This window comes from Raphanus sativus, chromosome 9, assembly GCF_000801105.2.
Source record: "Raphanus sativus cultivar WK10039 chromosome 9, ASM80110v3, whole genome shotgun sequence".
Classification (NCBI taxonomy): domain Eukaryota; kingdom Viridiplantae; phylum Streptophyta; class Magnoliopsida; order Brassicales; family Brassicaceae; genus Raphanus; species Raphanus sativus.
Window position 1 is genome coordinate 23950053 of NC_079519.1, and position 27989 is coordinate 23978041.

At 37.0% G+C, this 27989-nt stretch overlaps 8 protein-coding genes across 13 annotated transcripts; 3 read left to right on the plus strand and 5 right to left on the minus strand.

Moving 5' to 3' along the window:
- Nucleotides 1–1531: 1531 nt before the first annotated feature.
- Nucleotides 1532–3509, minus strand: LOC108828540 (uncharacterized). The gene is made up of 3 exons (XM_018602268.2): nucleotides 2827–3509; nucleotides 1933–2443; nucleotides 1532–1823 (listed from the first exon to the last, which is right to left on the minus strand). Exons 1-3 carry the CDS (start codon nucleotides 3441–3443, stop codon nucleotides 1677–1679), a joined length of 1275 nt encoding a protein of 424 aa, XP_018457770.2. The 5' UTR covers nucleotides 3444–3509; the 3' UTR covers nucleotides 1532–1676.
- Nucleotides 3510–4072: 563 nt separating this feature from the next.
- Nucleotides 4073–4901, plus strand: LOC108825061 (abscisic acid receptor PYL7). Its single transcript, XM_018598402.2, has 3 exons — nucleotides 4073–4291; nucleotides 4387–4602; nucleotides 4680–4901. The coding sequence occupies exons 1-3, from the start codon at nucleotides 4148–4150 to the stop codon at nucleotides 4899–4901; spliced, it is 582 nt and encodes a 193-aa protein (XP_018453904.2). The 5' UTR covers nucleotides 4073–4147.
- LOC108826749 (pentatricopeptide repeat-containing protein At4g01030, mitochondrial) lies at nucleotides 4283–8024 on the minus strand. The gene is given in 2 exon segments (XM_018600112.2): nucleotides 4283–6529; nucleotides 6532–8024. Coding segments are annotated over 2 exon segments (2832 nt in total). The 5' UTR covers nucleotide 8024; the 3' UTR covers nucleotides 4283–5189.
- Nucleotides 8025–8152: 128 nt separating this feature from the next.
- On the minus strand, nucleotides 8153–10102 carry LOC108823389 (protein WHAT'S THIS FACTOR 1 homolog, chloroplastic). Of its 2 annotated transcripts, none has more exons than XM_018596578.2 (2): nucleotides 9946–10102; nucleotides 8153–9866 (listed from the first exon to the last, which is right to left on the minus strand). In XM_018596578.2, exon 2 carries the CDS (start codon nucleotides 9848–9850, stop codon nucleotides 8297–8299), a length of 1554 nt encoding a protein of 517 aa, XP_018452080.2. In that variant the 5' UTR covers nucleotides 9851–9866; nucleotides 9946–10102; the 3' UTR covers nucleotides 8153–8296. The 2 variants fall into 2 exon arrangements, with proteins under 2 accessions (XP_018452080.2, XP_056850628.1); XM_056994648.1 differs by having other exon boundaries at nucleotides 8153–9882; nucleotides 9946–10077.
- A 1204-nt stretch (nucleotides 10103–11306) lies between these two features.
- On the plus strand, nucleotides 11307–13676 carry LOC108823709 (rhodanese-like domain-containing protein 4, chloroplastic). Its single transcript, XM_018596978.2, has 8 exons — nucleotides 11307–12119; nucleotides 12213–12315; nucleotides 12403–12489; nucleotides 12580–12654; nucleotides 12731–12805; nucleotides 12878–12958; nucleotides 13039–13314; nucleotides 13446–13676. The coding sequence occupies exons 1-8, from the start codon at nucleotides 11497–11499 to the stop codon at nucleotides 13491–13493; spliced, it is 1368 nt and encodes a 455-aa protein (XP_018452480.2). The 5' UTR covers nucleotides 11307–11496; the 3' UTR covers nucleotides 13494–13676.
- Nucleotides 13677–20445: 6769 nt separating this feature from the next.
- Nucleotides 20446–21273, plus strand: LOC108826385 (MYB-like transcription factor ETC3). Its single transcript, XM_018599771.2, has 3 exons — nucleotides 20446–20586; nucleotides 20672–20759; nucleotides 20906–21273. Exons 1-3 carry the CDS (start codon nucleotides 20520–20522, stop codon nucleotides 20982–20984), a joined length of 234 nt encoding a protein of 77 aa, XP_018455273.1. The 5' UTR covers nucleotides 20446–20519; the 3' UTR covers nucleotides 20985–21273.
- A 1765-nt stretch (nucleotides 21274–23038) lies between these two features.
- On the minus strand, nucleotides 23039–24791 carry LOC108823583 (UDP-glycosyltransferase 72B1). The gene has a single exon (XM_018596821.2). The coding sequence runs from the start codon at nucleotides 24663–24665 to the stop codon at nucleotides 23214–23216; it is 1452 nt and encodes a 483-aa protein (XP_018452323.1). The 5' UTR covers nucleotides 24666–24791; the 3' UTR covers nucleotides 23039–23213.
- A 1715-nt stretch (nucleotides 24792–26506) lies between these two features.
- On the minus strand, nucleotides 26507–27965 carry LOC108827251 (probable sphingolipid transporter spinster homolog 1). 5 transcript variants are annotated; one of them, XM_018600618.2, is made up of 5 exons: nucleotides 27730–27965; nucleotides 27454–27585; nucleotides 27276–27377; nucleotides 26938–27038; nucleotides 26507–26848 (listed from the first exon to the last, which is right to left on the minus strand). In XM_018600618.2, exons 2-5 carry the CDS (start codon nucleotides 27576–27578, stop codon nucleotides 26643–26645), a joined length of 534 nt encoding a protein of 177 aa, XP_018456120.1. In that variant the 5' UTR covers nucleotides 27579–27585; nucleotides 27730–27965; the 3' UTR covers nucleotides 26507–26642. The 5 variants fall into 5 exon arrangements, 4 of the variants coding, with proteins under 4 accessions (XP_018456120.1, XP_018456119.1, XP_018456117.1 ...); XM_018600617.2 differs by having other exon boundaries at nucleotides 27727–27965; XM_018600615.2 differs by having other exon boundaries at nucleotides 27663–27964.
- Between the last annotated feature and the right edge of the window lie 24 nt (nucleotides 27966–27989).

Consider the following 27989-nt stretch of genomic DNA (forward strand, 5'->3'; position numbering starts at 1 on the left):
CGCTTCTTCTTTCCCGTCGGCATTTTCGTCGTCTTCTTAGTCGGTTCAACCTTTTTCTTCTTTGCTGGAGAAGATTCTTTCTTCTTCTTTGGTGGGGATTCTTTCTTTTTCTTGGTGAATCTTAGTTTAGATGTCATTTTCGCTAGTAGAATTGATGAGTGAAGATCGAAATGTTCAGAGATCGTGAAATGAAGAAAGTGGGGAAGTTGTGTTACAATTTAGGGATTTAGGGAAATAGGACGGGTCCTGATTTTAGATGGGTCGGGTTTATGGGTGGGGATAGTAAGGACATGGACAGTAAATAAATCAAAATCGTTTGGGCTTTTAGCTATTTCCCCTTGTTTTGTATTATAATTTTAATGCAAAATAAAAATAAATTAAAACAGGGTCACGAGAGAATACTTCGACATCCATTTGGGTCACCAGAGAATTTGATTCGAGTAGGAGAGTGAAGGGAGGTTATCATGTTGGATGATCATTGTTAGTGGGAGAGAGAGAGTCTCTCTAGAGTGGGATTTGTAACTGTGTTCATCTATCTATCTTATTAAAACAGAAACATTCTGTTGGACCTAATATTTATTTTGTAAGTTTTTAAATTAAATATACCTTTATACTTTATAGTTAAACATACATTAAGTCACTAATGTTTCTTTCTTTATACTACTATCCATGTTTCTAAACAATATACTTATTTCTTTATACTACTATCAATGTTTCCAAACAATACTACTATCAATGTTTCCAAATAATACAATAATTAATCTTAGTTATTTTATATTTATCATTTTCTCTTTAAAATTTTGTAAAAACGTCACAATTTCATAAATTGCAAAATAGTGAACTTTAAAATTTCGATTATAAGATTACAAATTATGAAACTATTGCAATTTAAATCCAATTAGATTACATATCGGTCATCCATCAGTTCAATCGGTTAGTCTCGGGTTTTAGTGATTTTTTAATATGAATATTTTTAAAACATAAATTGAATTGTCAGATCTCCGGATTAACCGGTATAATCACAATCGGGTTGAATTTAAAAATATTGATTTAAATGCAAAAATATTTTAAATACACACTCTTTAAAAATAACCAAAATATTTGTTAAATTATTAGTGAAATTTTTCATCGTAAAATATCCCGCGCTTCAAAAGCGCGGATCAAAATCTAGTTCAACTTAAAGCAGCATCCTTTACATTTCTCTTTTGTGTCAAGAAGTTGTAATACTTAAACCATAACATAATGATGGCAAACAAAAGACTCAAGCTCTACATTGTTCTACTTTGGTCTGTCCCCAAAGATTAACATCTGAGAAAACCCATCTATTACTTTTGTCAGAGTACAAACTCCCTTGAAGCTTTACTGCCAACTATTACTTTGAATTTGCTTATGTGACATTATTGTAGCTGCATGACTTTTCTTTCGCATAGGTAATATTCTTCCCGTCTGATCTTACAACAGTCGAGTCGTAGAAACATGAAATTAAGTCTATAGACATGTTTTTATTTGAAAAATGAGAGTGATTGTGGAATAGATAAAACATTGTTGGATTACTGAAAAAGCTTGAAGCTTAAATCTTTATATATTACACATGTAGATTGTGTCAAATACTACAAACAAACAGAGAGCTTGAAAACGATAGTAGGAAGTTTTTGAGACGCATTTAGTTTACTAAATCATTTCTTGGCCAGCAATTTCTTCGGGAGCTTATCGATTGGTGTAGATTTAAGCAGGAACAGCCTCGCAGCCCTCTCTGACAATGTCCCTCCGCATTTCAGTCCACGAGACTGAAGTTCCGTCTTTAATCTCTCCATCCCCATAACCTGAAACCATAGAAAATAACAGAGATAGATAAGGATAAAGGTCTGCAACCTGAACATAATATGATGCTCATTGAAATTTGCGTATGAGATGAATGATTCCATTACGTACCTCCATATCTTTTGCCGAGTTGAAGTCATCAAAGTTAAGCGGTTCCACAGGTTTGCAACACACTGCTGCTGCATCAGCAGACTCTGTTTCTCCCGCATCTCCTACTGTCTTTACTTGAGAATCATTATTACCTTGATTCTTAGCAGGCACAGAACTAACTGCCGTTTCAGAAGCTGCTTCGAGCATATTCTTCTCTACGTCTCCACTTGAATTCTCCTCCTTTTCAGTTTGAACAACAGGAGAATCATCCATCTTTTCTTCATTAATCATCACTTGAACACCGGTGATCTCTCCCTTAGGTACATCTGAGCTTAGGTTCACCACAATGTCTTTCTCTTCCTCTGAACCGCTACTGCTGGAAGCTTTACCTCCATCCATAACCGAGCCCGAGCTTTCACCAGTACCCTTATCCGGAACAACTTGGTTACCATTGTTTAAAACAATAGATTCCTCATCCTCCTCGTCGCTGCTATCATCACTGTCACTATCTCCAACAGCTCTCTTTCCCTTCCTGAAAACACAACAAATACATCATCAACAGCAAGCAACAAAGATATGAAGAGGACCAAAGTAACAGTATTGCATCCTCAGAATGTATACAAGACTACTACTGACTCACAAAAACTCACAAGCAGCATCACAGGTTCAGAAAAAGAAGAGCTTTTCTAATCACTAAACTTAGAAAGATTGATACTTTTCTATCTATTCATGCAATAAGCACCCAAGTAACAATGCTAACATCCTAATAATGTATGCAAGATCACAAAAACTCACTAGCAACATCTCAGGTTCAGGAAAAAAAAAAAGAGCTTTTGCAATCACTAAACCTAAAAAAGCTCGATACTTTACAATAATTTCATTCAAGCTTAGATAGATTGATATGAGGTTTCTCACCATATCTTGAGTCTCTTAGACTTTTCAGATTCAGCATAAACCTTCCTCTTCCCGTTCTTAAAAGACTCTTGCAACGCCAAATCAACCGCCTCAATACACTTATCAGACTCCTCCTTATACTTCTTAACGTACTTCTGAGTCGCTCCGTTGCCAACTCCTTCCTTCACTTTAGTCGCCTGCTTCTTCAGAAACTCATGAGCCAACTTCTCAAGCTTCCTCTCCTCTTCGCCTTCCATCCACTCCTCCAGCCTCTTCTCCGCGTTCACGTGCCTCAGCCTCCGCCCACTCATGTCCCTACACGCGTCGAAGTTGTTCGTCTTCTTCTGCCCTGCTTTCGTCGCCGCGCCACGGAGCAGCGATCCGAACCCTCCCTTGCCTCCGCGGAGGGAGAGGACGAGGTTCACGGTGGAATCGGGCTGAGAAACTGCGGATTCGTCGGAGATCTGATGTCCTCCGTGTATCAGACGATGTAGATGCGTCGGGATCTTCGTATGCTCGAAGATCCGCTGCTTGATCTGAACTCCATAGGCTAACGGAGAGGGGAAAGATAGGGTTAGGGATTTTCCGTTGAGTAGCCTCACGAAAAACTGCAGCTGCTTAGGGCTCTGATCCGCCATCGATAGCAATTATCTGGAGCTCGGAAGAAGATGAAGAAGAAAATCGATTTAGGATATAAATTTAGAAAAAAAACAAAGCCCTAAGTCTCTTCTCTATATATAGTTCTTGGGCTACGTGTTTAAAATGGGCTTTATATATTTACAGCTTCTTAAATGGGCTTATAGTAGTTGTTGGGCTATATTGGGGTTTATAAGTAATTTGTTGGCTAGTTGATATGCGGTTTAATCGATTTGACTCGGTCAAATTTCGGTTTGATTTCCGGTTTAAAAGCTTTTGTATGTTGTGATTTCATGCTTACATTTGAGTTCTTATCCGTTCCACCTCTGTGTGAATGTAATTAATGTGATCCTAATCTTATTATGACATCATGCTAAAATGCCTTGTAAGATTCTATCTATTTTTAAATAATTTGCCAAAAAAGCTTACTTGGACGGATAAAAGTGAATTACACGTGCTAGAAGTCAAAAGCTAAACCAAACAAAAGTGAGACTGTTAACCAGTAGTACCATGACACGTAAGATAATTAAGGATTTGTCGGTGGCTTCGTTGTTGAGTTTTGAGTCTAACCAACTTAGAAAAATTAATAGTCAAAAGCTTTTATTTAAGTCTTTTTGAATCTCTCCCTTTCTTCTGTTTTATCCACTCTCCTGACATCAGATACCTCAAAAGCACACTGAAGAAGAAGAAGAAGCAAAGACAAGAGATGGAGGGGATCATCGTAGACGATACAGAGATTAACGGAGCTCTTGTCACGCCGCAGTACACACGGTTGCATCATCGTCACCATTGCAGAGAAAACCAGTGTACCTCTGTTCTCATCAAATACATTCAAGCCCCTGTTCATCTCGTAAGCGCTTCAGCCTACCTTCTCAAAGATTCGTGATTTAGTAGTGTTTTCGTGTTAACAAATGGCTTATAATAATATTACATGAATTTACTCAGGTTTGGTCACTTGTTCGGAGATTTGATCAGCCTCAGAAATACAAACCATTTGTAAGCAGATGTACAGTTAATGGTCATCCTGAGATCGGTAGTCTCAGACACGTAAACGTCAAATCTGGTCTCCCGGCCACAACCAGCACCGAGAGATTGGAACAGCTTGATGATGATGAACGCATCCTCGGCATCAACATCATTGGTGGTGATCACAGACTCAAGGTACATATAACCGCCCCAGAATATCATATCATAGATGCTTGCATTTCTTATAATGAATGATTCTCTTTCTCCTGCAGAACTACTCTTCTATCTTAACTGTACATCCGGAGATGATCGATGGGAGATCAGGAACTATGGTGATTGAATCTTTTGTTGTGGATGTTCCTCAAGGCAACACCAAAGATGACACATGTTACTTCGTGGAATCACTCATCAAGTGTAACTTGAAATCCTTGGCTTCTGTCTCTGAAAGATTGTTTGCTCAGAACATAACCAATCCCATCGCTGCCACCTTCTGAAAAAACTTCCAACGGATACAGAGAGAAGCATGTGTCTCACCCACCCTAGAAGCTCACTGAAGGAAAGAAAGATCCTGTGTATTTAGTAGGCTCTTCCATCAAGACATTCTGTAGTCTGGTCATTTGTATAGGGAAGCACAATGCTATGTTTAGATCAGTTCCATATGGCAATCATGAGCCTGTGGTAAATGTAATGTTTTCTGGTGCTTGTTGGACAGTGTCTGTGTATCTATCCGCATCATTGTAAGAAAGAACCAGAGCTACTTAGTCTTTAATGTGTATACACTGTCACCAGGAGTCATTACAGGAACATTTTCCGTCTTTGAAATGGTGAATCTGTGACCCTTCTTGTAAGACAATCTCACGGTTTCTCAAAACCGTTATGTATTTCGCTACGTTGTGGCAATCAGAACATATGCTCGTGTTCTTGACCACTCTTATAGGATCCAACCCTTTCTTTTTGATGAGACCGTAGGTTATTGGTAGCTTCTCTGTATGTCCCAATAGCAACTTCTCTTTCTCTGCTTCGCTTACGTTTTGGTATATGCATCTCGTATCTGGCACATAACCTAATCTCTTCTTCATCTCAGAGACTAATCTGTAAAGCTCAAAGTATATCTCTCCTTCATCAGGATGTGCTTTTCCTTCTGCATTGAAGACGTGAACCCTTTGATCGATCTGGATCCAGCTCCAGAGATCCTGAACTCTCACTCTTTGACTCCTCATCGAGTCCCTTATGTGTTCAACATCTTCCCATCTCTTCAAACTACTGTACAAGTTTATCATCATCATGTAGTTAGCTGAATTGTGCGGTTCCAGTACTTGCAGCCTCTTCCAAGCGAGTTCCGCAAGCTCCAAGTCTCTGTGGATCTTACAAGACGAAAGGAACGCACCCCAAGTAGTTGCGTCAGGTTTCAATGGCATTGTCTGAATAAAGTCCCATGCTTCATCAAGATAACCAGACCTCCCCAGCATATCAACCATGCAAGAACAGTGTTCGATACTCGGGGTAACACCATAACGAGACCTCATTAGATCAAAGTACTCCCACCCTTCACAGACAAGACCTGAGTTCTTGCAGACGGACAAGATAGAGGTAAACGTGATAGCATCTGGCTCCATGCCTGCTTCAAGCATCTTATTGAAAACCGCAATCCCTTCTTGGCCTTGCCCAAACATGGCATGGCCCATGATTATACAGTTCCAAGAAGCTAGCGGTTTGTTCTCAATGCTCCGGAAAACCTCAGACGCGCTTCTCAGGTCCCCTGATCTTGTGTACATGTCCACAAGTGCAGTTGCAACATATGCATCGCGGATCAAATTGTTCTTCAAGCAGAAACAGTGAACCTCTTTGCCACTCTGTAATAGACTCAAGCAAGTTAATACCCTAAGCAATGTGGATATTGTAGCTGAGTTTGGACAAACACCTTCTTCCTGCATTGTAATGAAAACTTTGAGAGCATTCCTGAAGTTTCCATTCTTGGAACACCCTGATAAAATGGCAGTCCAAGAAACCACATTTGGCTTCACCCTGTTCTTTTTCATCTTCTCTATTACAGCCAAAGCTTTCTCAGTTTCTCCACGACTCGCATACCCATAAACCAGACTGTTCCATGTAACAGCATCGAATTGATCCCTTCCTTCTCCATTTTACTCATCAAACCTTCAGCATCTTGTACCTGACCAGCGTAGGAAAGTCCAGAGATAAGTGAGTTCCAAGCAACAATGTTCTTCTTCTCATCCATTGTATCAAAAACCATCCGGGCGTAAGGCAAGCAGGCGGTTTTAACATACATGTCGATCAATGTGGTTTCTACGTATATATCGTACCAAAGCTGGTTTCTTATTACATATCCGTGAATTGCTTTCCCAAGTTTAAGAAGCCCCGGTTCAGCAACGGCTTGAAGAAGACTAGTTATGGAGCTGGTGTTTGGCTTCAGACCAGCAACTTGCATTCTTTGCAATATCGAAATGGCACCTTTGTACAACCCTTTGAAGGCGTGGCCTGACAAAAGGGAGTTCCATGTAATTATATCCGGTTTAAAACCACATCTCTCCATCCCCTCCAGGAGAGCCAGAGCATCATCTACATACCCAAATGCAGTATAACTCGATAAAATCAAGTTCCAGAAAGACAGATTCCGGTCTTTCATCGAATTGAAAACTTTCCTGGATGATTCAACCACGCCACTCCTTGAGTACATGACAATCAGGGAGTTACACACCGAGACGTTTGCTTCAAACCCAAGTCTCAGAACATACTCATGAATCTGTCTCCCTTCTCTTAACCCTCCTTCATTGCTACAAACTTGCAAAAGCTTAACCATTGTTCGATCATAAACCTTTGCAGAAGAAGAAAACTGCATCTCTCTGAACAGCTTCACAGCCTTCTCCCACTTCCCACTCCTCAAGTTGACCATCATAATCTCGTTCCACGCTAGATCATCTCTTTCGGGCATTTCATCGAACAACTTGTTGGCGACATCCGAACTCACACATCTTCCATAGAAACCCATCAACGCAGAAACCACGCGTGTGTCTGATCTAACAACCCCTCTCTTGATCAAACCGCCATGAATAACAAAACCGAGAAGCTCGTTCATCAGAACAGTACAGAGTCTCAATGCCATAACGAGAACCACTTCGTCAAAGTTTACTCCTTTGCTCTGTAGCTGAACGAACTCCTCTAAGACCATATGCTTCTCTAATCTGAAACTCTCGACCTCTCTCAAGAAACCCATCCATGAAACTTGATTCCGAGGGAAACCCATGAAGAAAATAGCACTCGCATACTCTAATTCTCCGAGTTCGAGGTAACGAGAGACCAAGCACTCCATGTCGAATCGATCGTACATCCTCATCATACGAGCATGAACAGCTTTCACAGAAACCAAATCATCGCATCTACTTATCGTATGGGGTAAAAGTTCCGAGCTTGAAGACGATGGTGCCAGAGAAACAGAGGTTGGTGTAGATTCCGACGACAACGCATGTTTGATGTCCAGAGAGAAACGAGTCGGAGAATGATTGAAGTTAGATGGATTTATAAGATATCTACGATTTGACTGATGAAGAGAGAAGGAAGTGTAACAATGGCGGAAAGTCACAGAGAGATTCTCCATTGGAACGGAACACTGTTTTCTTGGCGGGTTAAGACAAGACCTATCCGGTTTGTTCAAAAAACGCAGCGTTTTAAGATTCACTGCGAAGAATGCAATTACCCAAAACGCAGCGTTTTATGTGTTTTAAGATTCACTGCAGAAGAAAGCAATTACTCATCCTCAAAAATGTTCTTACAACATACAAAAGCTTATGATTAGTGTTTCATATTCGAGAATGATACAAGACAAAGCAAACATTTTACTCCAATGGAACTAGTTCAGTAATGATATGATCTACCACTTTTCTCTTGGAGTACCATCAGGGAACACAGGAGTGAGATCCTTCTTCTTTCTAGGACTACTTGAAGGACTCAATCCAATCTTCATACTATCTTCATCATCATCATCGAAGTTAGGAGGCACATCATCTTCTCCTTCTTCATCAGTCCAGTCACCTTCATCATCATTCCCACCTTCCAAGTAACCATCCACATCAGACCATTCTTCATCATCATCATCATCACTTTCTTCTTCTTCTTCTTCCTCCTCCTCACCCTCTGTTACATCGCTCCCATCAACCTCTTCGTTGACTCTCATGCGTCCTCCTCTTCTTGGGAACCTCGGTACAGACACGAGCGCACGCATCTTCTCTTTCACGAGAGTCAAAGGATCTTTATCTATCAACTCAGAGTTCCTGTAAGCCTCTCTCAAGAAAACAGAATCTCTCTCCCCTTTCAAAGACACGTAGAACAGATCAGGGTGTCTTATAATCATCCCTCTCAGCTGCTGCGAGAATCTGAACTCCTCACGGAAATGAGTCAAGTGATCGACCAACGTCCTCTTCTCGGTCGTTAAACTCAAAAGCTCATGAATCACCCCGCAAGCATGCTTCTCTTTCTCAAGCGTTCCCGACCTCAAGTGCGAGAAGTCCTTGTAAGGAGATATATAAGCCATGTCACGGAACTGCAATATCTTCCTGGTCTCACTCTTGGAAAGACTCAGACCCCTCGGAAGCTGAACCCTGTTGAACCTAGCCGGTCTATCTATAATCAAGTTCCTCTCTTCCGACTCTCTAAACCTGTTATCCTCCTCAGACAACTCAGCAGCCGACACAGCAAGCTCAGGATCCCAGTTAGTCAGCTCCAAAGCAGGACCTCTAGGAGTCGGAACCACACGGAAGTACTGAGGATAACGCTGACAAATCGTGTCCCTAAACTCCAGAGGAAGCCCCAAATCAGTCCTGAGATGAGAGATCTTCTCCAGGAGTATCCTCTTATCAACAGACATCATCACAAGCTTCCTCAGCTTAACAACCAAAACATCTTCGAGCTCGTTCTTAATCTTCATCTCCTCGAGGTAGAGCCTCTCAGCCTCCGACGTCATCTTGAACCTCAGCGAATAAGCTCCTTCCTCAACAATCTCAAAAACGCCAGGGTACTTCCTAAGGAGAGCTATGAAACGGCGGCGTTTTTTCAAACCTAGATCTCTCCTGTACTTACCTAACCCTCTAAGAGACATGGTCCTGTCGGGCTGGCTCACGAGGATCTTCCTGATGTTCAAGACGAGTTTCAGCTTCTTATCTCTCTGGACGACGTTGTCGAATGTGAGCTCTTTTCTTCTCTTCACGGCAGCTCTCACAGGTTCGAGGGCTTTTTTCCGGGGAGCGCTCCAGGAGACATGTTTGTTCCCTAGAATCAAAGCTTCCCCCATGAACTGAGACTTTGAAGCAGCTCGGATTGTGGAGATGGGGAGACGGGATTTGATAGAAAGGTGAGGTCTTTCGTTGAAGGGGGAGTTGCAAGAGACGAACAAGGGTTTATGAGAAGGAAGCAGAAGCTTTGGATCCATTTGTGAGACTCAAAGCCTGAGAAAGGTTGAAGCTTTTACAAGGAATGATATTAGAAAAATTGAGACTTTAGAATTAAAGAGAAAAAGTTGTTCACCTTGTCCCTCGGGCGGTTGAATCTAGTGAGAGGTAGTGCAGAAGGATATGTTCTTCTTCCTTTGGATTGGGGGTTTAACGATGGAGTGAGAGAGAGTCATAAACCCTCCTCTTCTTCTTTCATCTTTGAAGAAAGCATCTCTGATATTATCTTATAAGGTCTTGAGCGTAATACTAGACCAGATACGAGGGTATAAAAGGAATTGCGGAAAACCCGGTCCTTAAGTAGCGAACGATGTCGTTTCAGTCGCCGTTTGTTTCTTTCTTCTAAGAAGCAAACGATGTCGTTTCAGTCATCGCGAGAAATGTTCATCGGCGCGACGGAGGATTCGGAAAGGCGGAAGAAATCGAGAGACGATTCAAAAATCTCGCGACTCAGATCGGAGAGGCTAACATCAAATATCTTCGTTGGTCTTGGTCATCATCGTCATTCCACAGTAGTTTTCAAATACGTCAAAAAGGGGAATCATTAAAACTGACACTGAGTTGCATACTTCAGTGCTGGGAATCCGTTGAAGGAAGTTGAATTACTTTAGGATGAGATTTTGCGTTGTTTCTGTTTTTGAGCATTCAAAGACGTTAATAGAGAATAATATGTAATCAACTAGGGAGGGCACTAATCGAGTATATCTAAGTTTCTGTGTCTGTGATGAATAATATTGAAAGTTTGCAAAATTTGAGTATACGCTACAAATTGCTGTGCAGGAACTCTAAAGGCTATATGCAGTTTATGTATGTTATTGGTGGTGGTCCACCTAGTTCAGAGAAGGCTTCAAATGTAACGATTATGTCTCTGGAGGTATATGAACCATCTTAGCTATATAATAAAGTCGTTTTGAGTCTCTTCCCGCCTTTTTCAATGTATAAATTGTTTTCTTTTGAGCAAGATCCCCAGGAGGCTGCGGAGGAGCGATCACGTGAATTACCTCGCGTTACTCCTGCCTGAAACACAAGCCAACGTTGCATTGGGACAAAGAGAGCCGGGGGAGCGTCTTTCATGTACAGAGATAATAAGAACATCAAGCATGCTGTTTTCTCTGTCCTAACACCCATGTCAATCTTTCAACGGCTTGAGAATGCTCAGCATTTTCCATCTGGAAAGGAGATTAGACAAGGTTTGGATAATTTTCTTTTGATATTTTGAAAGTTTCTTACATTGCACCTGTTATGTTTTACTTCACCTTCTTTTGTTAACTTAAAACAACGGCTGAGAAACACCTCTTGTAGCGAGTTTGGTCAGATTCTTTGTGTGTTTTGGATAAAGGGCATTTTGGTCAATATGAAGTGGCTTCTATTGAATCTTCTGTGCCCTGGCCACACATTTGACATGCAAATGCTCTATTCTCACAGAAAGACATTATCAAGAGACATCTCATCCCAAAAATGTGACGTGTCAATCAAGCAGTGGCTAATATTGATTACACAGTCCACGTCAGCTTACTAGAAACAGCTCCATGCTTGTCCTCACGCTTCTTTTCCACTTCTTTCTTCAAAGTTTGATGATACGGAGAGGACAATTCTTGGTGTAGACGGCGAGAGAGAGATAAGAGCCATGGAAGCTTTGAAAACCGCTAGCTTCAGCCCTATGTCAGTTTTATCCGAGAAAAGATCAGAACCACGACGCCCCTTCTCGCTGCCTAGCCTCTTTCCGCCGAAAACACCTAAACCAATCTCCCAAGAAAGCTTCTTAAGGAGCTTCAACGGAGGATTGGCTCTTCTAACCTCTGTCCTAAGCAGTGCCGCAGCTCCTGCAAAGTCCCTGACCTACGAGGAAGCTCTGCAACAATCTGTGACCTCTCCTTCATCTTTTGATTCAGACGGTTTGATCGAAGGGATATCAAGTTTCGTCACTGACAATCCTCTGGTGATCGCCGGTGGAGTTGCTGCATTTGCCGTCCCTTTTGTTCTCTCTCAGGTTCTGAGCAAGAAGCCCAAATCTTTTGGAGTTGAGTCTGCTAAGAATGCTTATACCAAGTTGGGCACTGATGAAAATGCTCAGTTGCTTGACATAAGAACCTCTGCTGATTCCAGACAAGTGGGCACTCCTAATGTCAAAGGTCTAGGTAAAAAGACGGTCTCGGTTGTCTATAACGGAGAAGACAAGGATGGTTTCTTGAAGAAGCTTTCCTTGAAGTTTAAAGATCCTGAGAACACCACATTGTTCATTCTTGACAAGTAAGGCTCTCGGCTTATAGCTAACATTCATTCAAACTTGAGTAGTGAGTAGTTTATTTAATACAGTTGTTATTGTTTGAATGGGGAAGCCAGGTTTGATGGAAACTCCGAGCTTGTTGCTGAACTGGTGACCCTTAATGGATTCAAAACTGCTTACGCTATCAAAGATGGTGCAGAGGGACCTAGAGGCTGGTTGGTCTGTGCTTCTCTCCCTCTCTCTCATTCCATAATGTATGCTTCTCCAAGTGCATTTTTTTTTGCTCAAATTATTCAGGATTTGCAGAATAGCGGTTTGCCTTGGATAGAGCCAAAGAAGACTCTCAGTCTTGATTTGAGCAGTTTGACTGATAGTATCAGCGGTGTATTTGGGGTAAGTATACAATTTCATAACCATTGATTTTATTTTTTGTGATAAACATTGAGAAATGATTTAAAAGGGGAGAAAACATAAACGTGGCAGGAGAGTGCTGATGGTGTCTCTGTTGCAATTGGAGTAGCTGCTGCTGCTGGATTAAGTGCTTTAGCATTTACAGAGGTTTGTTTCTCAATTTTAAATCTTCTTCTATTCTTCTTGTCTCCAGAAGATACTAAGATCTTATCTCTGTCAACAGATTGAAACCATACTGCAACTACTAGGCTCAGCTGCACTTGTTCAGCTTGCAGGCAAGAAACTTCTATTTGCTGAGGTAAATTCTTACACATCTTTTACCTGTGTATATCTCTCGGAAGTGGTCTTGATGGTTCTTTATCGTCTACAGGACCGAAAGCAAACTCTAAAACAAGTGGATGAGTTCTTGAACACAAAGATTGCACCTAAAGAACTTGTTGATGAATTAAAGGTACAACTAGTTTTTAGATATCTCCATTAGTAATAACGATAAACCATTTCTAAATACAATGCAACATTGAATTAACACAGGACATAGGAAAGGCTCTTCTTCCTCCATCAACAAGCAACAAAGCTCTTCCCGCACCTGCAGCAGTAGCAGAAGCGCCTACAACCACGGTCGAGAAACCAGAACCTGAGCCAGTAATCAAAGCCGCCACTTCACAGGTAAACTCAGAGCCAGCCGTCACTGCACAAGCAATCTCGGAGCCAACGGCTGAAGCGGCCACTGCACAAGTTATCACAGAACCAACCAAGACAGAAGACAAACCAAAATCTTATTCAAGACCACTCTCACCATATGCAGCGGTAAATGTTTCTACATTCTCTTGAAACCTCTCTTACATTGATCATAGAGAGAAGTATCTTTCTTGGTTTCACTATGTTCTTTTACATGTGTTTATGTAAATCTGACGTCTCTCATCTTTAATGTTGCGCAGTACCCTGACTTGAAGCCTCCAACATCTCCTACACCATCGCAGCCCTGAAGAGCCCGTAATAAAGCAGCCTTTCCTCCTTCAAACATATGAGCAAATATCTATCGTCGAATCTTTGTGAACTTCTTTTTATCTTTGAGGACTTAGATGCTACCTTCTTTCGAATCTGGGTTAACTGTAATGTACTCGGTTGTCCCTTTTATACCGCCATTAAGAGTTGCTATGTTTAAATAATCGTTGACCAAGACAGTCAAACAATATGTTTTTGCGCTAACTATTACTAGAGTAAGGAACAGCCCATATTAGGCCCATTTTAGAGTGGGCTGGCACAGAGTACTAAAGGAACAGAACATTTTCTCCTCCTATGGATTCCCTTAAGCAAAAGGTTAGATAATATACTTAGCATAAACCTATTCGGAATCAATGTTTTCTTTTATTAAATGCATAGACCTCTAACCTCTTATTATTCGGCATCTAATAGGTGTCGAGTTTTCACATATTAAGAAATTGATGTCAACCTAGTTTAATAATTACACACTTTTAATTGAGATTCTGATTAGTAATCATGTCGCGATTCCGCGAATTGATTTAGGTTCTCTTCTGAGTCTCTCTTCATGATATACTGAAGTATATCCAACCTCAAGCCGAATATTTGAAAATCTTAGTGAAAAATTTGATATATACTTAGCATAAACCTATTTTGAATCAGTGTTTCTTTATAAAATGTGTGTATCTAATCTATTAATTTGTAAGTCTCATTTTACCTATTGTACAAAATTGTTGGATCCGTTCATTAATATATTATGTACTTGAGAATATTAGTAGCAAATAAAATCTTTCCGAAGATCTTGTTTAATATTTAGGTAATATTGGTTTTGGAGTATATTGTGATTTGAAACGAGATACATAAAATTTGATATTAACCTGTTCTAACCAAATGGTCCAATAAAACCATACGGTCTGTAATGGCCATTCTTGATTATCACATTATTTCAGCAACATCTAATTACTCTAACCAATGCAATTCTCATATTATACCACATTATTTCATTACTAATTGATATATTTTTTCATACCAAAACGTTCTTTGATATTTAGAAATTATATTCCTCATACGAAGAATATAATTTTTTTGTAGAATAATGCTGCATATACATATAAATTTAAACGTAACCAGGTATACAAACATTTGACGTATACAAACAATATAAACATTTTGTTTCTTTGTAATCTTAGATTTACAAATGTAAATGACTATATAAATATCTAAACAATACATATGAAATCATTTAGTTCCAAAATGTTCTCTACAAATTCCACTTAATTATACAGAATATAATAACAGATAATAAATTTTATTGGTGTTTTTTAAAATAATATATTTAATTTATAAGTTAAAATACTATATTTATATAATTAATGAAGATTTTCCCTGATCAATTTTTTGGAATATAAATCCAGAAATTTTAATCTTAATACATTATTCGATTTTTAAATCATCTAAATACTACTTTTAAAAAAAAAAATCTCTGTGTGAAACAAATATTTCTTTAGTTTCTATATTAGATCTACAATATCTAATTTCAACAATAAAACTATATTAATTCTATATACTATGACTATAATAATTAACAAATCAAGTATTTCTTATTTTAAGATATTTTATTCATTAATATATAACCTAATAAAGTATTTTATATTCGAAATATCTTAGATGATTTATTGCAATATATTTAATTTCTTACATGCCAAATAGTTATATGCTAACTTTGAAATTGGAATGATAAGTAATAAAATGAAAATGATATTAAAAACTAATATGTTTTAGTTAAAATTATAAATGGAAACATATATTTGGAAATTTAACTTTGATAATCTGTAAAATAAGAAATTCATGATCTTTAGATGTTTTATTAGATATGTTTTTTCCTAACAAATCAATTCAAATAAAATAATAATAAACTAAAGGAACCAAATAACACAATTTATATGGTAACATTAATCCTTACAACTAGTACCAAAATAAAATATATTTTAAAATATTATATAATATCGAATAATATACATGAGTTTAACACAATATATAGCATCAAAATACATATTTAATCAATTTATCATATAAACAATTATCAAAATGATAAAAGTGAAATTAATGCGCTTCGCGCAGAACCGGCCATAAATCAAGCCAAATAAAATATTCATCTTGAACCCTTAACATTTTTGAAAAAAATCAGGTAGAAATAAACCCTTAAATTTATATAAAAAGATTTCAGCCCCCAAATTTATAAAATCCTTTTTAAACTGTTTTTTTTTTGATCAAATTTTAAACTGTTTATGATTCCAAGATTTCAGAGTCGACCATATTCGCGCGGATTCGGATCCTAGTATTTCCTTAATTATTTGGCATCTAATAACAAAAAAAATGATGTCTACTAGTTGAATTTGACGTACGTTTAACTAACGAGAACTAGGTTCGTCGTAATCATCAGGGAATCGCCAAACATATACAGATATACTCCATCTTACAACTGAGATAAGTCCATCACCACCAAGTAAATGAATGTCGGTACAAAACATGATGTCGAGTTTGCAAGTTGGTCCTAACAACAAGCAACGTGTCGTGTGTTCGCTTCAACTGCTTTATTGGTTCGGTTTTTATTCAGCATTATTTATCCCACAGCAGAATCTAACAACTTTGTATTTTATTTGTATTATATTGTTACATGAATGACCTATAGGCTGTAGTCTAGACTCTGGACTAGCATACAGAAATATTTTACGAGTCCACGAAGGGGAATAAAAGAGAATATCCTCAAGGAAAATCTATATTTTAATTTCCTCTAGCAAACTTTCAACTTAACTTTTTCAGTGCTAACAATATATTCTCAATAAATTCGGAATTTAATTATATGAGGAGGAAGAGAAACGTATTCTCTCTCTTTTCAAATGCTGAATTTTCTAATTTTATTGTTTTAAAGACAATTTTGTTAGATTTCTGATACGTATTTTATCAGTTAATAATAAAGTTAAATATTAAAATATTTATCAGTTGTGAATTACTATTGGTTTATAACCATGGATTTTTAAAATTTTATAATATGCAGTATTTAATATTTTAATATATACTATATATAAAATTCTAAAAATATCTTTCTGAAACTGAAGATATATTTATTTTTGTGTAATAGAAGCAATTTACTAAATGTGGTTCTATTCACTATTCATGGATGACACTAACTATAACGTTGCATTGTTTTCAATGTAACGTCTTTATTTGTTTTGATTTCAAAGAAGGGATGGGTTAGATTCTTGTTTTTTTTTGCTTTCAGCTGTCTGAGTTAGGTCGTGAGATTTAGAGGTTGATATCCATGAATTTATCAAGGTCGATTCCGACAAATTAAAATGGGAAAGTTGACATTATAACATGAAATCAATTTTAACCAGATTTCTACAGAAATTTATAAATAACAATGAGTAAACTTGTACTATCATTTGACAAGACTATGCGTTACTGTATTGTCGTGTTACATAATTACATTATAAGGTTCCGTACAGGTTTAAATGTGTTTTTTGCGGTTGGATATTTGATTCTTTAATTTCTTTTTGAATTTTGCTTCTTTTATACAGTTTCTTTTTGCTGAGGGGTAATTTTCTTTTAGCATTTTATACGAGATCGTTTTGATTATTTTCACATGAACAAATAAGAAGCTGTATTAGTTTTTTCTTTGATTTTTCCATCTATTTTCTCCGTTTCATAATAGATGATGTTTTATTTTAATATGATGCATAAAGATTAAGAAAAAAGAAATTCTTGAAAAAATAATTATAAAGATATAATTTAAAAATAATTTAACCATTCATAAAAATGACTGCAAAATTTAATTGGTTATACAGTTTTTAATAAAACTGAAAATAATATAAAAATATCAAATTACATCATTTTTGAAACAATAAACATTTTCTAGAACATAATGAAGAGAGTGTTAAACAAAACTGATCACATACACACTGATGTTCTTAAAATTCTACTTTAGAAATACAAAACGACATGTTGTGAATTTGAAAGCATTTACTGTAACATCCCGAGTTGTGATATATGAAAAAGCTTAAGAGAATTGATTTGGCTACCTATGTCACTAAAGTTGACTTACCTTTTCCGGAGCACATCCTGAAAGAACTCCAGAGTTAAGCGTGCTTGAGCTGGAGTAGTGGAAGAATGGGCGACCTATCGGGAAGTGATTTGCGATAGCGTGTGAGTGAGGCCAAAGCACGGGAAAAGGTCGGGTGGTGATTGCAGGGTCAGTAAACAATGATTTCGAGCCTTGGAAAATTAACGACCGACCGTCGGATGGATGGGGCCCACGGGTCGAGAGAGCGGGCGTGGGTGGCTCATTAGCCGTGGACAGTCGGGGCGTTACAAGTGGTATCAGAGCTGGTTAGCCGTCTCAGTTCTGACCTGAGAGGCGTCTTGAGACCTGTCGTGGGGCGCAACGAGGACGTTGCGTCCTTTGAGAGGGGATGAATTGTAACATCCCGAGTTGTGATATGTGAAAAAGCTTAAGAGAATTGATTTGGCTACCTATGTCACCAAAGTTGACTTACCTTTTCCGGAGCACATCCTGAAAGAACTCCAGAGTTAAGCGTGCTTGAGCTGGAGTAGTGGAAGGATGGGTGACCTATCGGGAAGTGATTTGCGATAGCGTGTGAGTGAGGCCAAAGCACGGGAAAAGGTCGGGTGGTGATTGCAGGGTCAGTAAACAATGATTTCGAGCCTTGGAAAATTAACGACCGACCGTCGGATGGAATGGGGCCCACGGGTCGAGAGAGCGGGCGTGGGTGGCTCATTAGCCGTGGACGGTCGGGGCGTTACATTTACAATAAATGGAGGACTATAGAAAGGGAAAATTTGGAAATATACTTTTAAAAGAAGAATTTATTTTGAAAACTACACTTTCATTTACTTTTTTTTGAAAATTACACTTTCCACTAAGTAAAATGTCTAAACTATCCATACTGAATGTTTATAATCATTCTAATATTTGAATATAAAATAGAAACGATTGAAAAACTTATACTATATACTAGTCCTATTTCAATATTCTATTATATATGATGTAAATGTTGCTAAAAAAACGAAAACACTACCAGACCTAAAATCTAGAATATGGAACGCAAGTTGTGTGATTTTTTTTCGTTCATATCGCAAATATGATTTAAGTTTAATCTAGAAAGATGACGATGATGGTGAGTTTTGGTAATCATCAAGAATTAAATTGAAAACCTGTTCGTTTTCATCGTCATTAGAAACTTACTAGACCAAAGTTTTATTTGATCATAACTGAAGATACCCAGAGGAACACGCAGTCTTGCTAATGACCAGAAATATAATAGGTAATCGATCCAGCGATTGTATTCAAAGTTCAGTAACCAATTACAAAACCTTAAAAGAAACTAACAATGCAGAATCTAAAAGAGAATATACTTTCTCTGAGTTGCTGAGACTTGAGATACAAAAACAAACACTCTCTTTTCCTTCAGCATGTAAATAAAGAAACAAAGCAAATACCTAGTTTCAAAAGATCTAATACATAACGTACATTCAGACTTTCCATGTTACCCTTATGTATTATTCTGGTACTTCTTCTCAGTTCCAGATGTTGAATATGAGTTTAGGAAAATATTTTTTTTTGGAAGATCAAATAAGAAAAGTAGGAAACTCGGGTATGTCCCTTGTACCGTGCAAATCAAACTCGTTGGAGAAATAAGTTAAGGGTCCTGAAGGACAAAGAGAGGAAAAGCTTGACCCCCATGAAATAGTAACACAAATAATAAATCAAAAATTATCAAAGAAATCACGTAGAGTAGATAGCTTTTATTTATTAAGATTAATTCCAATTAAAATAAGGATAAAAATGTCTTATCACATAGACAAAGGAATAGTTTTCAAAAACAAGAAAAGAGAGATGTATTTTTCAAATTTAAAATCATAAACAAGGTATTTTTCAAATTATCCCCTATAGAAATAGTAGTTGATTATTAAAAATCTTAATTAATTAACGGCAGGAATTAATTTATTTATTAAATTTATGTTCCAAAGAATCACAACCGAGTAATGAAGTCAACTAAATTACTAAGGGCCTGACTGGTTCAAACGCAGCGGTTGCGGTTGCGGGTGCGGGAGTTTGCGGGTGCGGGTGGTTGCGGTTTCAAGTGTTGCATGGCGTTTTGTATGACTGGCATAACGTTTAAAAATTGTTGCGTTTGCGGGATGTTTGTGACTGGTTGATTATGAGATATTGCAGCGGTTTAATAATAAATTATCAATAAACATATTATAATATTATAAAATATAAAAACATACTATTGTGATAAAATATAATAATTGTTAATACAATATGATTAATAATAATATTAAATTTATTTTTTAATTTTTTAAGTAGTTGAAAGTTATAATTTTAATATATTTGATGAAGATTTATATTAAAAAATTTAAAGAATATTTTGTTTCTTTTTTATATATGTGTATATCTTTATATATGTATGTATATTAACTTTTAAAAATTATGATGAATAGCTACTTTAAAATTTTTATAAAAAAATACTATATTGTTTGTGAATTTAAATTAATATATAAAATGTGTATATATTTTTGTTTATAATATTTTCATTTTAAATTTTAAATTTTGAAATATTTAGAAAAAAATTTAATATTTTTTTATCCAACCGCAATCGCCTGCAACCGCAAACGCTAGCTGGAACCAGCTTTTGATTTTCAGAGGTTCGGAGCGGTTTGAAGCGATTTGTAGCGATTTGTATGATTATTTTGAAACGCTGTCAACCGCTACAAATCACAAAAGCTGCGTTTGCGGGTGGTAGCGGGAAAACCAGTCAACCACTAAGTCAAGATTCCATAACAATTGAAACCGACCAAACCGTTGGGTTGCTTTATTTCGGTTGCTATAAATAGAAAGGATGGTTGCTTGCTTCCTCTGCAAAAACCTACCACTACTCTCTCTCTTATCTCTTTTGTATTCCTTCTTATTTCTCACATCCATAGCTAATACGGTATCAGTTCAAATGGATAAGCATCTTAGGACCAAGCAAGCCAAGACCAACCCTATTGTGGCTTCCTCATCATCTGAAGGTAAGCTGATGAAAACTTCGTCTTAACTTCTCTATGTTTACAAAAGAAAAGACATCTTTAAATTTCGAGAAATGATGTGGAACAGAAGTGAGTAGTCTTGAGTGGGAAGCTGTGAACATGAATCAAGAAGAAGAAGATTTGGTCTGTAGAATGCATAAGCTTGTCGGCAACAGGTTTGATCATTTAAATTAATAAATTAGTTATTACTTATTAACTGCATGCTACAAATTCAACATAATCTTTTGTAGAAAATTAATAAAAGTTTTATCGAACATTTAAAAAGATTAATTTGTTTTCATTTCCTATATTTGTTTGAAAGGTGGGAGTTGATAGCTGGGAGGATCCCAGGAAGGACTGCAGAAGAAGTTGAGAGGTTTTGGGTCATGAAGAAAAAATGAACGATCTCTGAAGTTCCACTGATTAGGTTTTAATCTACCAATTTCGTAATAGGATATTTTACTGCGATAATTTAACGATCTTTTAGATGTGCTTAGGAAGTTATGTAATGTCGCTTCTACTGGTTGTTTCGTTTTTTCTCAGTAGTTTTGGGAGTTTCTTTAATTTTCATGTGTTTGGATGGTTTGTTTCGGTTTCATATCTTTGTTTGGTTTGTTTTAGTTTCGTTATGAAAGAGTAGATCATGTCGGTTTGAATTATATAACTTGGTTTTCTGTTAACTTTCAAAAGTCTTATATATTCCTTTTACATCAAACGGATATTTTGCTTATTTTATTATTCAAACTAGAATTGATATGAGAAGTTAAACTAAAATCGAACAACCAACGAAATACAATTTTTATGAAAACCTCTTGTAATCTTAACTAATAAACATGTGGTATTGTTTTCTGTTGGAGGATGGTAATCAATCGCGAAGTCTTTGAATTTTCCTTTAGATCTGTTAACCCATTATAATTCCTTTCAAAGTGTTAACAAGTTGAATATAGTGTAATACACCTTACATCGCCCATAAAAGTAATTCTAACTCCAGCTTTGTATTATGTTTTGTATCATTTAAAAATCGTTTAATACATACAGTGCCTTCTGATAATGTATAATAGGATCTTGGGTTTGTACGAACCGCTGTCTATGTTCTGTTCTTAATAAACATCCTTCCAAGGGGAAAAAAAAAGAAAAATTATAATTCAGGCTTACAAGAAAATAATTATCAGTCATTCTTTAAAAAACATTTTTAAGTCAAAAAGATAAAAATAATAATAATGATAATAATTCAACAATCTCTAGAAACCATTTCATATGGACTAAGGATATCTGGGCCTTCCTAAAGAAAAAGAAAAGGCTTCTCCTAGTAGATCAGGCGCGAGAATTGTCAATTGTGTACGCCCAAATCGAACATTAGCTATTGTCTCTACTTTTTAAGAGAAAGTCTGATGCAACAAATATGAATCGTTCAAAGAGGTGTACTGATAAGAAGTAACCATTCTAGAAGGAAAGTGATGTGTATTTCTAACACAGCTTAAACACATTGGAAAATCGCAGATAACCTACTTCGAAACAAAAGTGGACGTCGTTTTACAAGTATTAAACGACATCTGTCTTGAGGTCCCACTAATGTTTTTTGTTGTGACGATTAAACGCTATTTCACCTACTCCACCACACACATTTATTTTCTTCTTCGTCCATTTCTGAGTTTTTTTGCCCTCTCTTATTGATTTTCGTCAGGTTACCACTAAACAGAAAACGTTACAAAATATACGCAAACAAAACGGCCTGAAATCGATAACTGAGTGACGGATGTATGATGAGCGACGAGATTAAAACAAGTGTCTACAAATGAAACAAACGGATTTTACCCAAAAAAAAAAACTGAAACAATTGTTACTTAAAAACTGTCAATACTTTACATATTATTGATTTATTACTATATTTTATAGTATTTGAAGAATCACTTCAAAGTTCAAACCATTTGTCACAAATCATGATTATTACCATAGGCTAGCTAGCGAATGGCAAAAGTTCAATCACCTTTAAACCATCCGCTTCAAATTTCAACCAAAAAGCCTACTACAGATTCAACCAAAACGCCTGCTACATATTCAGCCAAAGGGACTCTGACAAAGTTTTAATCTTGAATAATAGATATATTTCTTAAATATCATTATCTCCATTTTGAAATAGTATATGTTTATGGGTTTTGCACAGGTTAAAAACAATAACTTTGTTTTCTAAACAAAATATCACTATGTATTTAGTTAAACGCAATTAGTAAACAGTTAAACATAATGCATACTACAAATGGTCAACAAACATAAACAGTGACAAATTTATATTGCAAATATTATCTAATTTAAAACCAAAAAATTATAATATCAATTTTTAATGACAAGCGTAAATATTCATTTTGACGGAAAGCCAATATGGCAACAATGTATCTAATTTTTTTGTGCTAAATCACTAATCCAGCGCAACAATTATTTAAAAAGAATGAGAAAGTAGCAGGTCTTAACTGCACCATGCATCTAAAGCTTACTTACCAATAAATCAAAAGCTACATCTTTAAGGAAAAAGTAGTTGATGACACAAAAACAGCAATAAAAATTATAAACATGCATAGACAAACACAACTGCACAAAACACATACGAGACACATACATAAATGATTTCATATTCAGTGCTTGCCATTTTGCACTAGCCCTTTTTGGTGGTCTTTCCACTTTAATGCAGCAAGACTAAGTGCCTTTGTTGAGGACCCATCATCACTCAGCACCCTACTAGCTCCTTCCTTCATTTCCTTCATCTTATTCCTCACACATTTACCTTCTTCACCTTCCATTAATCCCTTAACAACTCTAACTACCTCTTCTCTTTTCACTACCCCATCCTCGCCGGCATGAGCCCTAAGAGCAACACGAATATCTTCGGACAATGAAACCGCATTCATCTTCTGCTCAGCGTACAATGGCCATGCAATGAGTGGAACACCGCTAACTATACTTTCTAGAGTCGAGTTCCATCCACAATGAGTCAAAAACCCTCCCGTAGACGGATGAGCTAGAATTTGGGCTTGTGGAGCCCATGAAGGGATCATAAAGCCTCTGCCTTTGGTCCGTTCTAAAAAACCGGGTGGTAAATAGGTTAACGGGTCGGATTCACTATGTGAATTGAAAAACGAAGCATCAGCAACTTGACTCGGACTACGTATGACCCAAAGGAACCGTTGCTCACTGTCCGCAAGGCCAAGAGCAAGCTCATTAAGCTGCTCAAGCGTGAGTGCACCACCACTTCCAAACGAAACATACAAAACCGAACCGAGCGGTTGTTTATCCAACCACTTCAAACACTCGGCCTCTTCCACCCCGTTACTACCCTCTTGCTTACCAATGTTAACCAACGGTCCGATTGGATAAACCGGTGGTTTATCTAAACCCGGTTCTTGCAGTTGCAAGGCCTTGATAGCATTTGGCTCTAGCTCAACAAACGTATTCACAAGAATCCCTTCCGCTTTTTTGTACCTCTTGGTGTTGTGGAGAAGCCATTTGTACGCGTCATTTGTCCGATCTTGAGCCGGGTCAAGAACATCTTTTCCGGATAACGGTACACATCCGGGGAGCTTAACCGGTTCGGTTAACTCACCAAACTCACACGACATCGTTTCGGCGAGTTTCGGAAAATGGAGAAAAAACGACAAGACGTTGGCCGTTGATGGGAAGAAAATATAAGGCGACACGTGGAACTCCGCGGCTACGTCGAAAGCGTCCGTGCCGAAAAGATCGACCACGAGCACCGTGGGCAAACGGCTCTCCGCCGCGAACGTCTCGAAAGTTCGCCGGAGCTCCGGGTTGGAACGGCTCACGGTGAGAGAGATGCGAGTCTCGATGCGAGCGGTCGGAGGGAGGTCGGTGAGGTCAGCGGGAGGGAGAAAGACGGAGGAGAAAGAAGAAGGGAGAGAGTCAAGAACGGTTCTTTGAGCTTTTGACGGTGGACCTTCGCCGACGACGATGAAAGTCACGGAGAAGCCGTGGCGTTGGACGAGTCGTTTAGCGAACTGGACGAGTGGGATGAGGTGACCCATTCCTGGACTCGGGATGATCGCAACGTGAAGTACTTTTGATTCCTCCATTGATATGCAAAACTTTTTTCTTTTCTTTTGAAAGTTTAATGATTGCTTAGCTTTTTTTTTCTTTTCTTTTCTGTAATTGATGAGGTATTCAGTAATGGCTTTATATAGAGAGTTCGTGTGTGTGTATCATATTAACAGGGGAAAATAGATTTTGTGGTATTTATTATTTTAGTTTTAGCGTTTGTAGGATGTTTGTTGGCTGTGGCCATGATCTACTATGCTAAATGATTTGATTATTTTTAAGGAAAAAGAGATCTCACAAAATGTAAATTTTCATGTCTATGTAGTTTTTATTTTCTGATATAAAAATTCATTATTTTAATAAATAAAGGATCTTATAGAAATTATATATGGATTATTGTCTATATAAATAAAGGATCTTATAGAGATTATGGATTCTTGTCTATATAAATTTTTGGCATGTGTTTTTTTTATAAGAAGGCATGTCTAGCGTTTATACAACTGTTTGTTGTTGTAGCCATGATCTATATTACCAAATTATTTTGATTGTTTTAGGAAAAAAAAAGAGATTTCACAGATTGCATTTTCATGTATTTTATGTAGTTGTATATATATATTGAATACTGTTTAGTTGAGAGATTTTTCATAATTTTATGTAAATATGGCTGATTTTATACGTGTCTCAAACTCTTGATGGTATAATATTATCTGTTCAATTATTGAGAGGGGTTTGTGAAAAATGTTGAAAAATCAGCGAGGACCAGCCTTTTGTGACTTGTGGGTCAAAAGATATGTGAGTGTGTGGAATGTCTTGAGCGCACGTGTGAGATGTGATGACATGCAAACGTAATGCTTCTGCAATGATTTTTCCACCTTCCTTTATTCCCACGAGGATATTATTTAACTAGTTTCGTTATTATTCTAGTTTTATCTATAGCAATTTCTCCTCTTTATTAAACAATTTTTCAATGCAAATTAAAAAATTCACTTCTTCAAATATTTTGGTACATCATGGCTCATGGCGACAATGAAAAGGTATATAATCAATCATTCATCGATAGATTAGACTTTTAGCATATGTTTGAGTGAAAAAGGTGAAAGTGGGAATTATCTCAAAGCCCATCATTATTGTGATGATTTACTAAATTGAATTTGTCCCGCCATATCATAATCAACCAAAAAGGCTATTATATCATTTTATTCTGGACGATGACATTTTGTTTGTTTATTTATCTATTTTTCAATTCGACGTGTGCATCAACAAGTTATAATGAATATAATTGCTATTTGCCAGGCAAAAATTATAATAATCACAAAAAAGAATAGTGACAAATAGTTGAAAATTTGGAATTTGACAATTTCCCCTTCAATGTTCTCAAAATGTTGATACAACTTTGACTTTAGGGTGAATAAATACATCGTTTTTTTTCTTCTAGTAGGGATTTGGGTTAAGAGTTACAATCCCCTCATAACAGAGGATTATATTTTACTGATGTTTTTTTTTAATGACGATTAAACATCTCCGATTAACTCTTGCGTCTACCCATTTGCCTACTCCATTTGATAGTATGTCTAAACATATTTCATAATACGAAATAATTTTGGAATTAGAAACAAACGTCACGGAACAAAATTCCTAATAAGAGATCAAAAACGCATTTTGCAAACTAACAATTATATGCTTCTTTTAATTTAAAAAAAAAACAATTATATGCTTCCAACACATTCATTCATTTATTCGATAAACGTTCTGGCATTTCGATTGCTAAATTAAAGCTCATTTAGAGCATCATTATCCCACAAACTCCATTGGGTCTCTTAATAAATATTTTACTAATTAAATGTAATTAAAAACCTTGTTTAAGAAACACCTTGATTCATACCCTCCAATGCTAGTTTCTTATTTAGGGTTTCTTCAAAAAATGTTGTTTTTTGTTGCTAAAAAAAAACAAGACCAAACAATACAAGAACACACTTTACCAAGAACACACTTTACCATTTCAAGCAGGACTTGTTTCATACTGAAGAAGAAAAAACGCAAGAACACACTTTACACAGAGAGCCTCTCATCTCAACTTTAATCAGAAAACCATAACAAAAAAAGAGCACTTCATGACTAGGCAAAAGAGACCCAATGGAGTTTCTGGTGTTGCTACCAAGTATACGAACAAAACCACCATGGAGATCACTGAAACAAGCGATCCATATTTTAGGAGCACCCTCTGCAACCATTAAAACCAAGTAAGATTATTAACGGTTACATTCCATGATTTCACTAGGAGGAAATAATTTAACATCAAGTTGCCTTTGCCTGAGATTATAATAGCAGGACCAAGAGAGAAGCATCCAATATACAAAAACATAGAAACATCACTCCGTTGGTTCAGCTTCTTGATACACAAAAAACAAACTCTGGGAAAGATATAGAAGATTCACACTTGGTCTGTAAACAACAATAGTGGATTCAAACAATCAAATGCTGGTAAGCGACAGACACATCTATCTAGTGAGTATGTTAGAGGAAGAGATGCCTAGATCGCACCCAGAACTTGATCAAGAAACAGAGAGGATTAACAAAGGCTCGAAACTTTGTAAACAGAAACAGAGAAACTCAAGTCTACCTAACAAAGAAAAAAGAAGCTTAAAAACCTTTTGGAGAGTGCAGCGAAGATTGGAGAAGCAACAAGAAGACCAACCATAAAGGCAGAAGACAAAAGACCATCTTGAAAGTTGCTTAACCTAAACTCTCCTCTGTATCAACAACAACAACACAAAGTTTCAGTCTTTTATAATCAATCAAAAATTAGAAAAAAAGAGAGTATATTACTGAATGCCAGTGCCAGCAGAGCAAAGGCCTACGGAATCACAAGGTGTCGAGCTTCCGTTAACACCATTACTCGCAATCACTCCTCGATCCATATAATTGATCAGGTTTACAATACACAAGATCATCACAAATCTACAAAAATACAAATCACGAGTTAGAATAATTTATAAAAAAAAATTAACAGAGATTCAAAATCACGAAGTTATTGCCTTCAAAAGAAAAGAAAACTTTATGGAATCATAAAATCAAAACAAAACAGAGTCCCAAAACCACCACGTTTGTCCAGCGAATCCAACGTTCCCACCACTCCATCGCACTTCTTCAAGCTTTATCCCCTCCGTCCTACGAGAAAGCTGTCGAGGCTTTCTCTGCGTGTCTGATGAGGATCAAAGCTGCTTCCGTTGGTGACGACGGTAGGAGAATGCGCCGCAGCACATGAGATGGAAAAGTCTATTTCTTTCCTCTCAAAGCGTTTTCTTCTGTTATCAACACGTGTCCAACAATATACGTCTCTTATTTACCGAAATTAAGAGACG

Excerpts from the sequence above, each read along its gene's own strand:
- LOC108828540 (XM_018602268.2), bottom strand. The coding sequence starts at position 3,443 with ATGGCGGATCAGAGCCCTAAGCAGCTGCAGTTTTTCGTGAGGCTACTC. Across the intron at positions 2,444-2,826 it reads TCTAAGAGACTCAAGATATG|GAAGGGAAAGAGAGCTGTTG; the intron begins GTGAGAAACCTC and ends TTGTGTTTTCAG. Across the intron at positions 1,824-1,932 it reads ACTCGGCAAAAGATATGGAG|GTTATGGGGATGGAGAGATT; the intron begins GTACGTAATGGA and ends CTATGGTTTCAG.
- LOC108825061 (XM_018598402.2), top strand. The coding sequence starts at position 4,148 with ATGGAGGGGATCATCGTAGACGATACAGAGATTAACGGAGCTCTTGTC. Across the intron at positions 4,292-4,386 it reads TTCAAGCCCCTGTTCATCTC|GTTTGGTCACTTGTTCGGAG; the intron begins GTAAGCGCTTCA and ends GAATTTACTCAG. Across the intron at positions 4,603-4,679 it reads GTGGTGATCACAGACTCAAG|AACTACTCTTCTATCTTAAC; the intron begins GTACATATAACC and ends TTTCTCCTGCAG.
- LOC108823389 (XM_018596578.2), bottom strand. The coding sequence starts at position 9,850 with ATGGATCCAAAGCTTCTGCTTCCTTCTCATAAACCCTTGTTCGTCTCT.
- LOC108823709 (XM_018596978.2), top strand. The coding sequence starts at position 11,497 with ATGGAAGCTTTGAAAACCGCTAGCTTCAGCCCTATGTCAGTTTTATCC. Across the intron at positions 12,655-12,730 it reads GTGCTTTAGCATTTACAGAG|ATTGAAACCATACTGCAACT; the intron begins GTTTGTTTCTCA and ends CTCTGTCAACAG. Across the intron at positions 13,315-13,445 it reads CACTCTCACCATATGCAGCG|TACCCTGACTTGAAGCCTCC; the intron begins GTAAATGTTTCT and ends AATGTTGCGCAG.
- LOC108826385 (XM_018599771.2), top strand. The coding sequence starts at position 20,520 with ATGGATAAGCATCTTAGGACCAAGCAAGCCAAGACCAACCCTATTGTG. Across the intron at positions 20,587-20,671 it reads GGCTTCCTCATCATCTGAAG|AAGTGAGTAGTCTTGAGTGG; the intron begins GTAAGCTGATGA and ends GATGTGGAACAG. Across the intron at positions 20,760-20,905 it reads CATAAGCTTGTCGGCAACAG|GTGGGAGTTGATAGCTGGGA; the intron begins GTTTGATCATTT and ends TTTGTTTGAAAG.
- LOC108823583 (XM_018596821.2), bottom strand. The coding sequence starts at position 24,665 with ATGGAGGAATCAAAAGTACTTCACGTTGCGATCATCCCGAGTCCAGGA.
- LOC108827251 (XM_018600618.2), bottom strand. The coding sequence starts at position 27,578 with ATGATCTTGTGTATTGTAAACCTGATCAATTATATGGATCGAGGAGTG. Across the intron at positions 27,378-27,453 it reads TCTGCTGGCACTGGCATTCA|AGGAGAGTTTAGGTTAAGCA; the intron begins GTAATATACTCT and ends TTGTTGATACAG. Across the intron at positions 27,039-27,275 it reads TTCGCTGCACTCTCCAAAAG|AGTTTGTTTTTTGTGTATCA; the intron begins GTTTTTAAGCTT and ends TATCTTTCCCAG.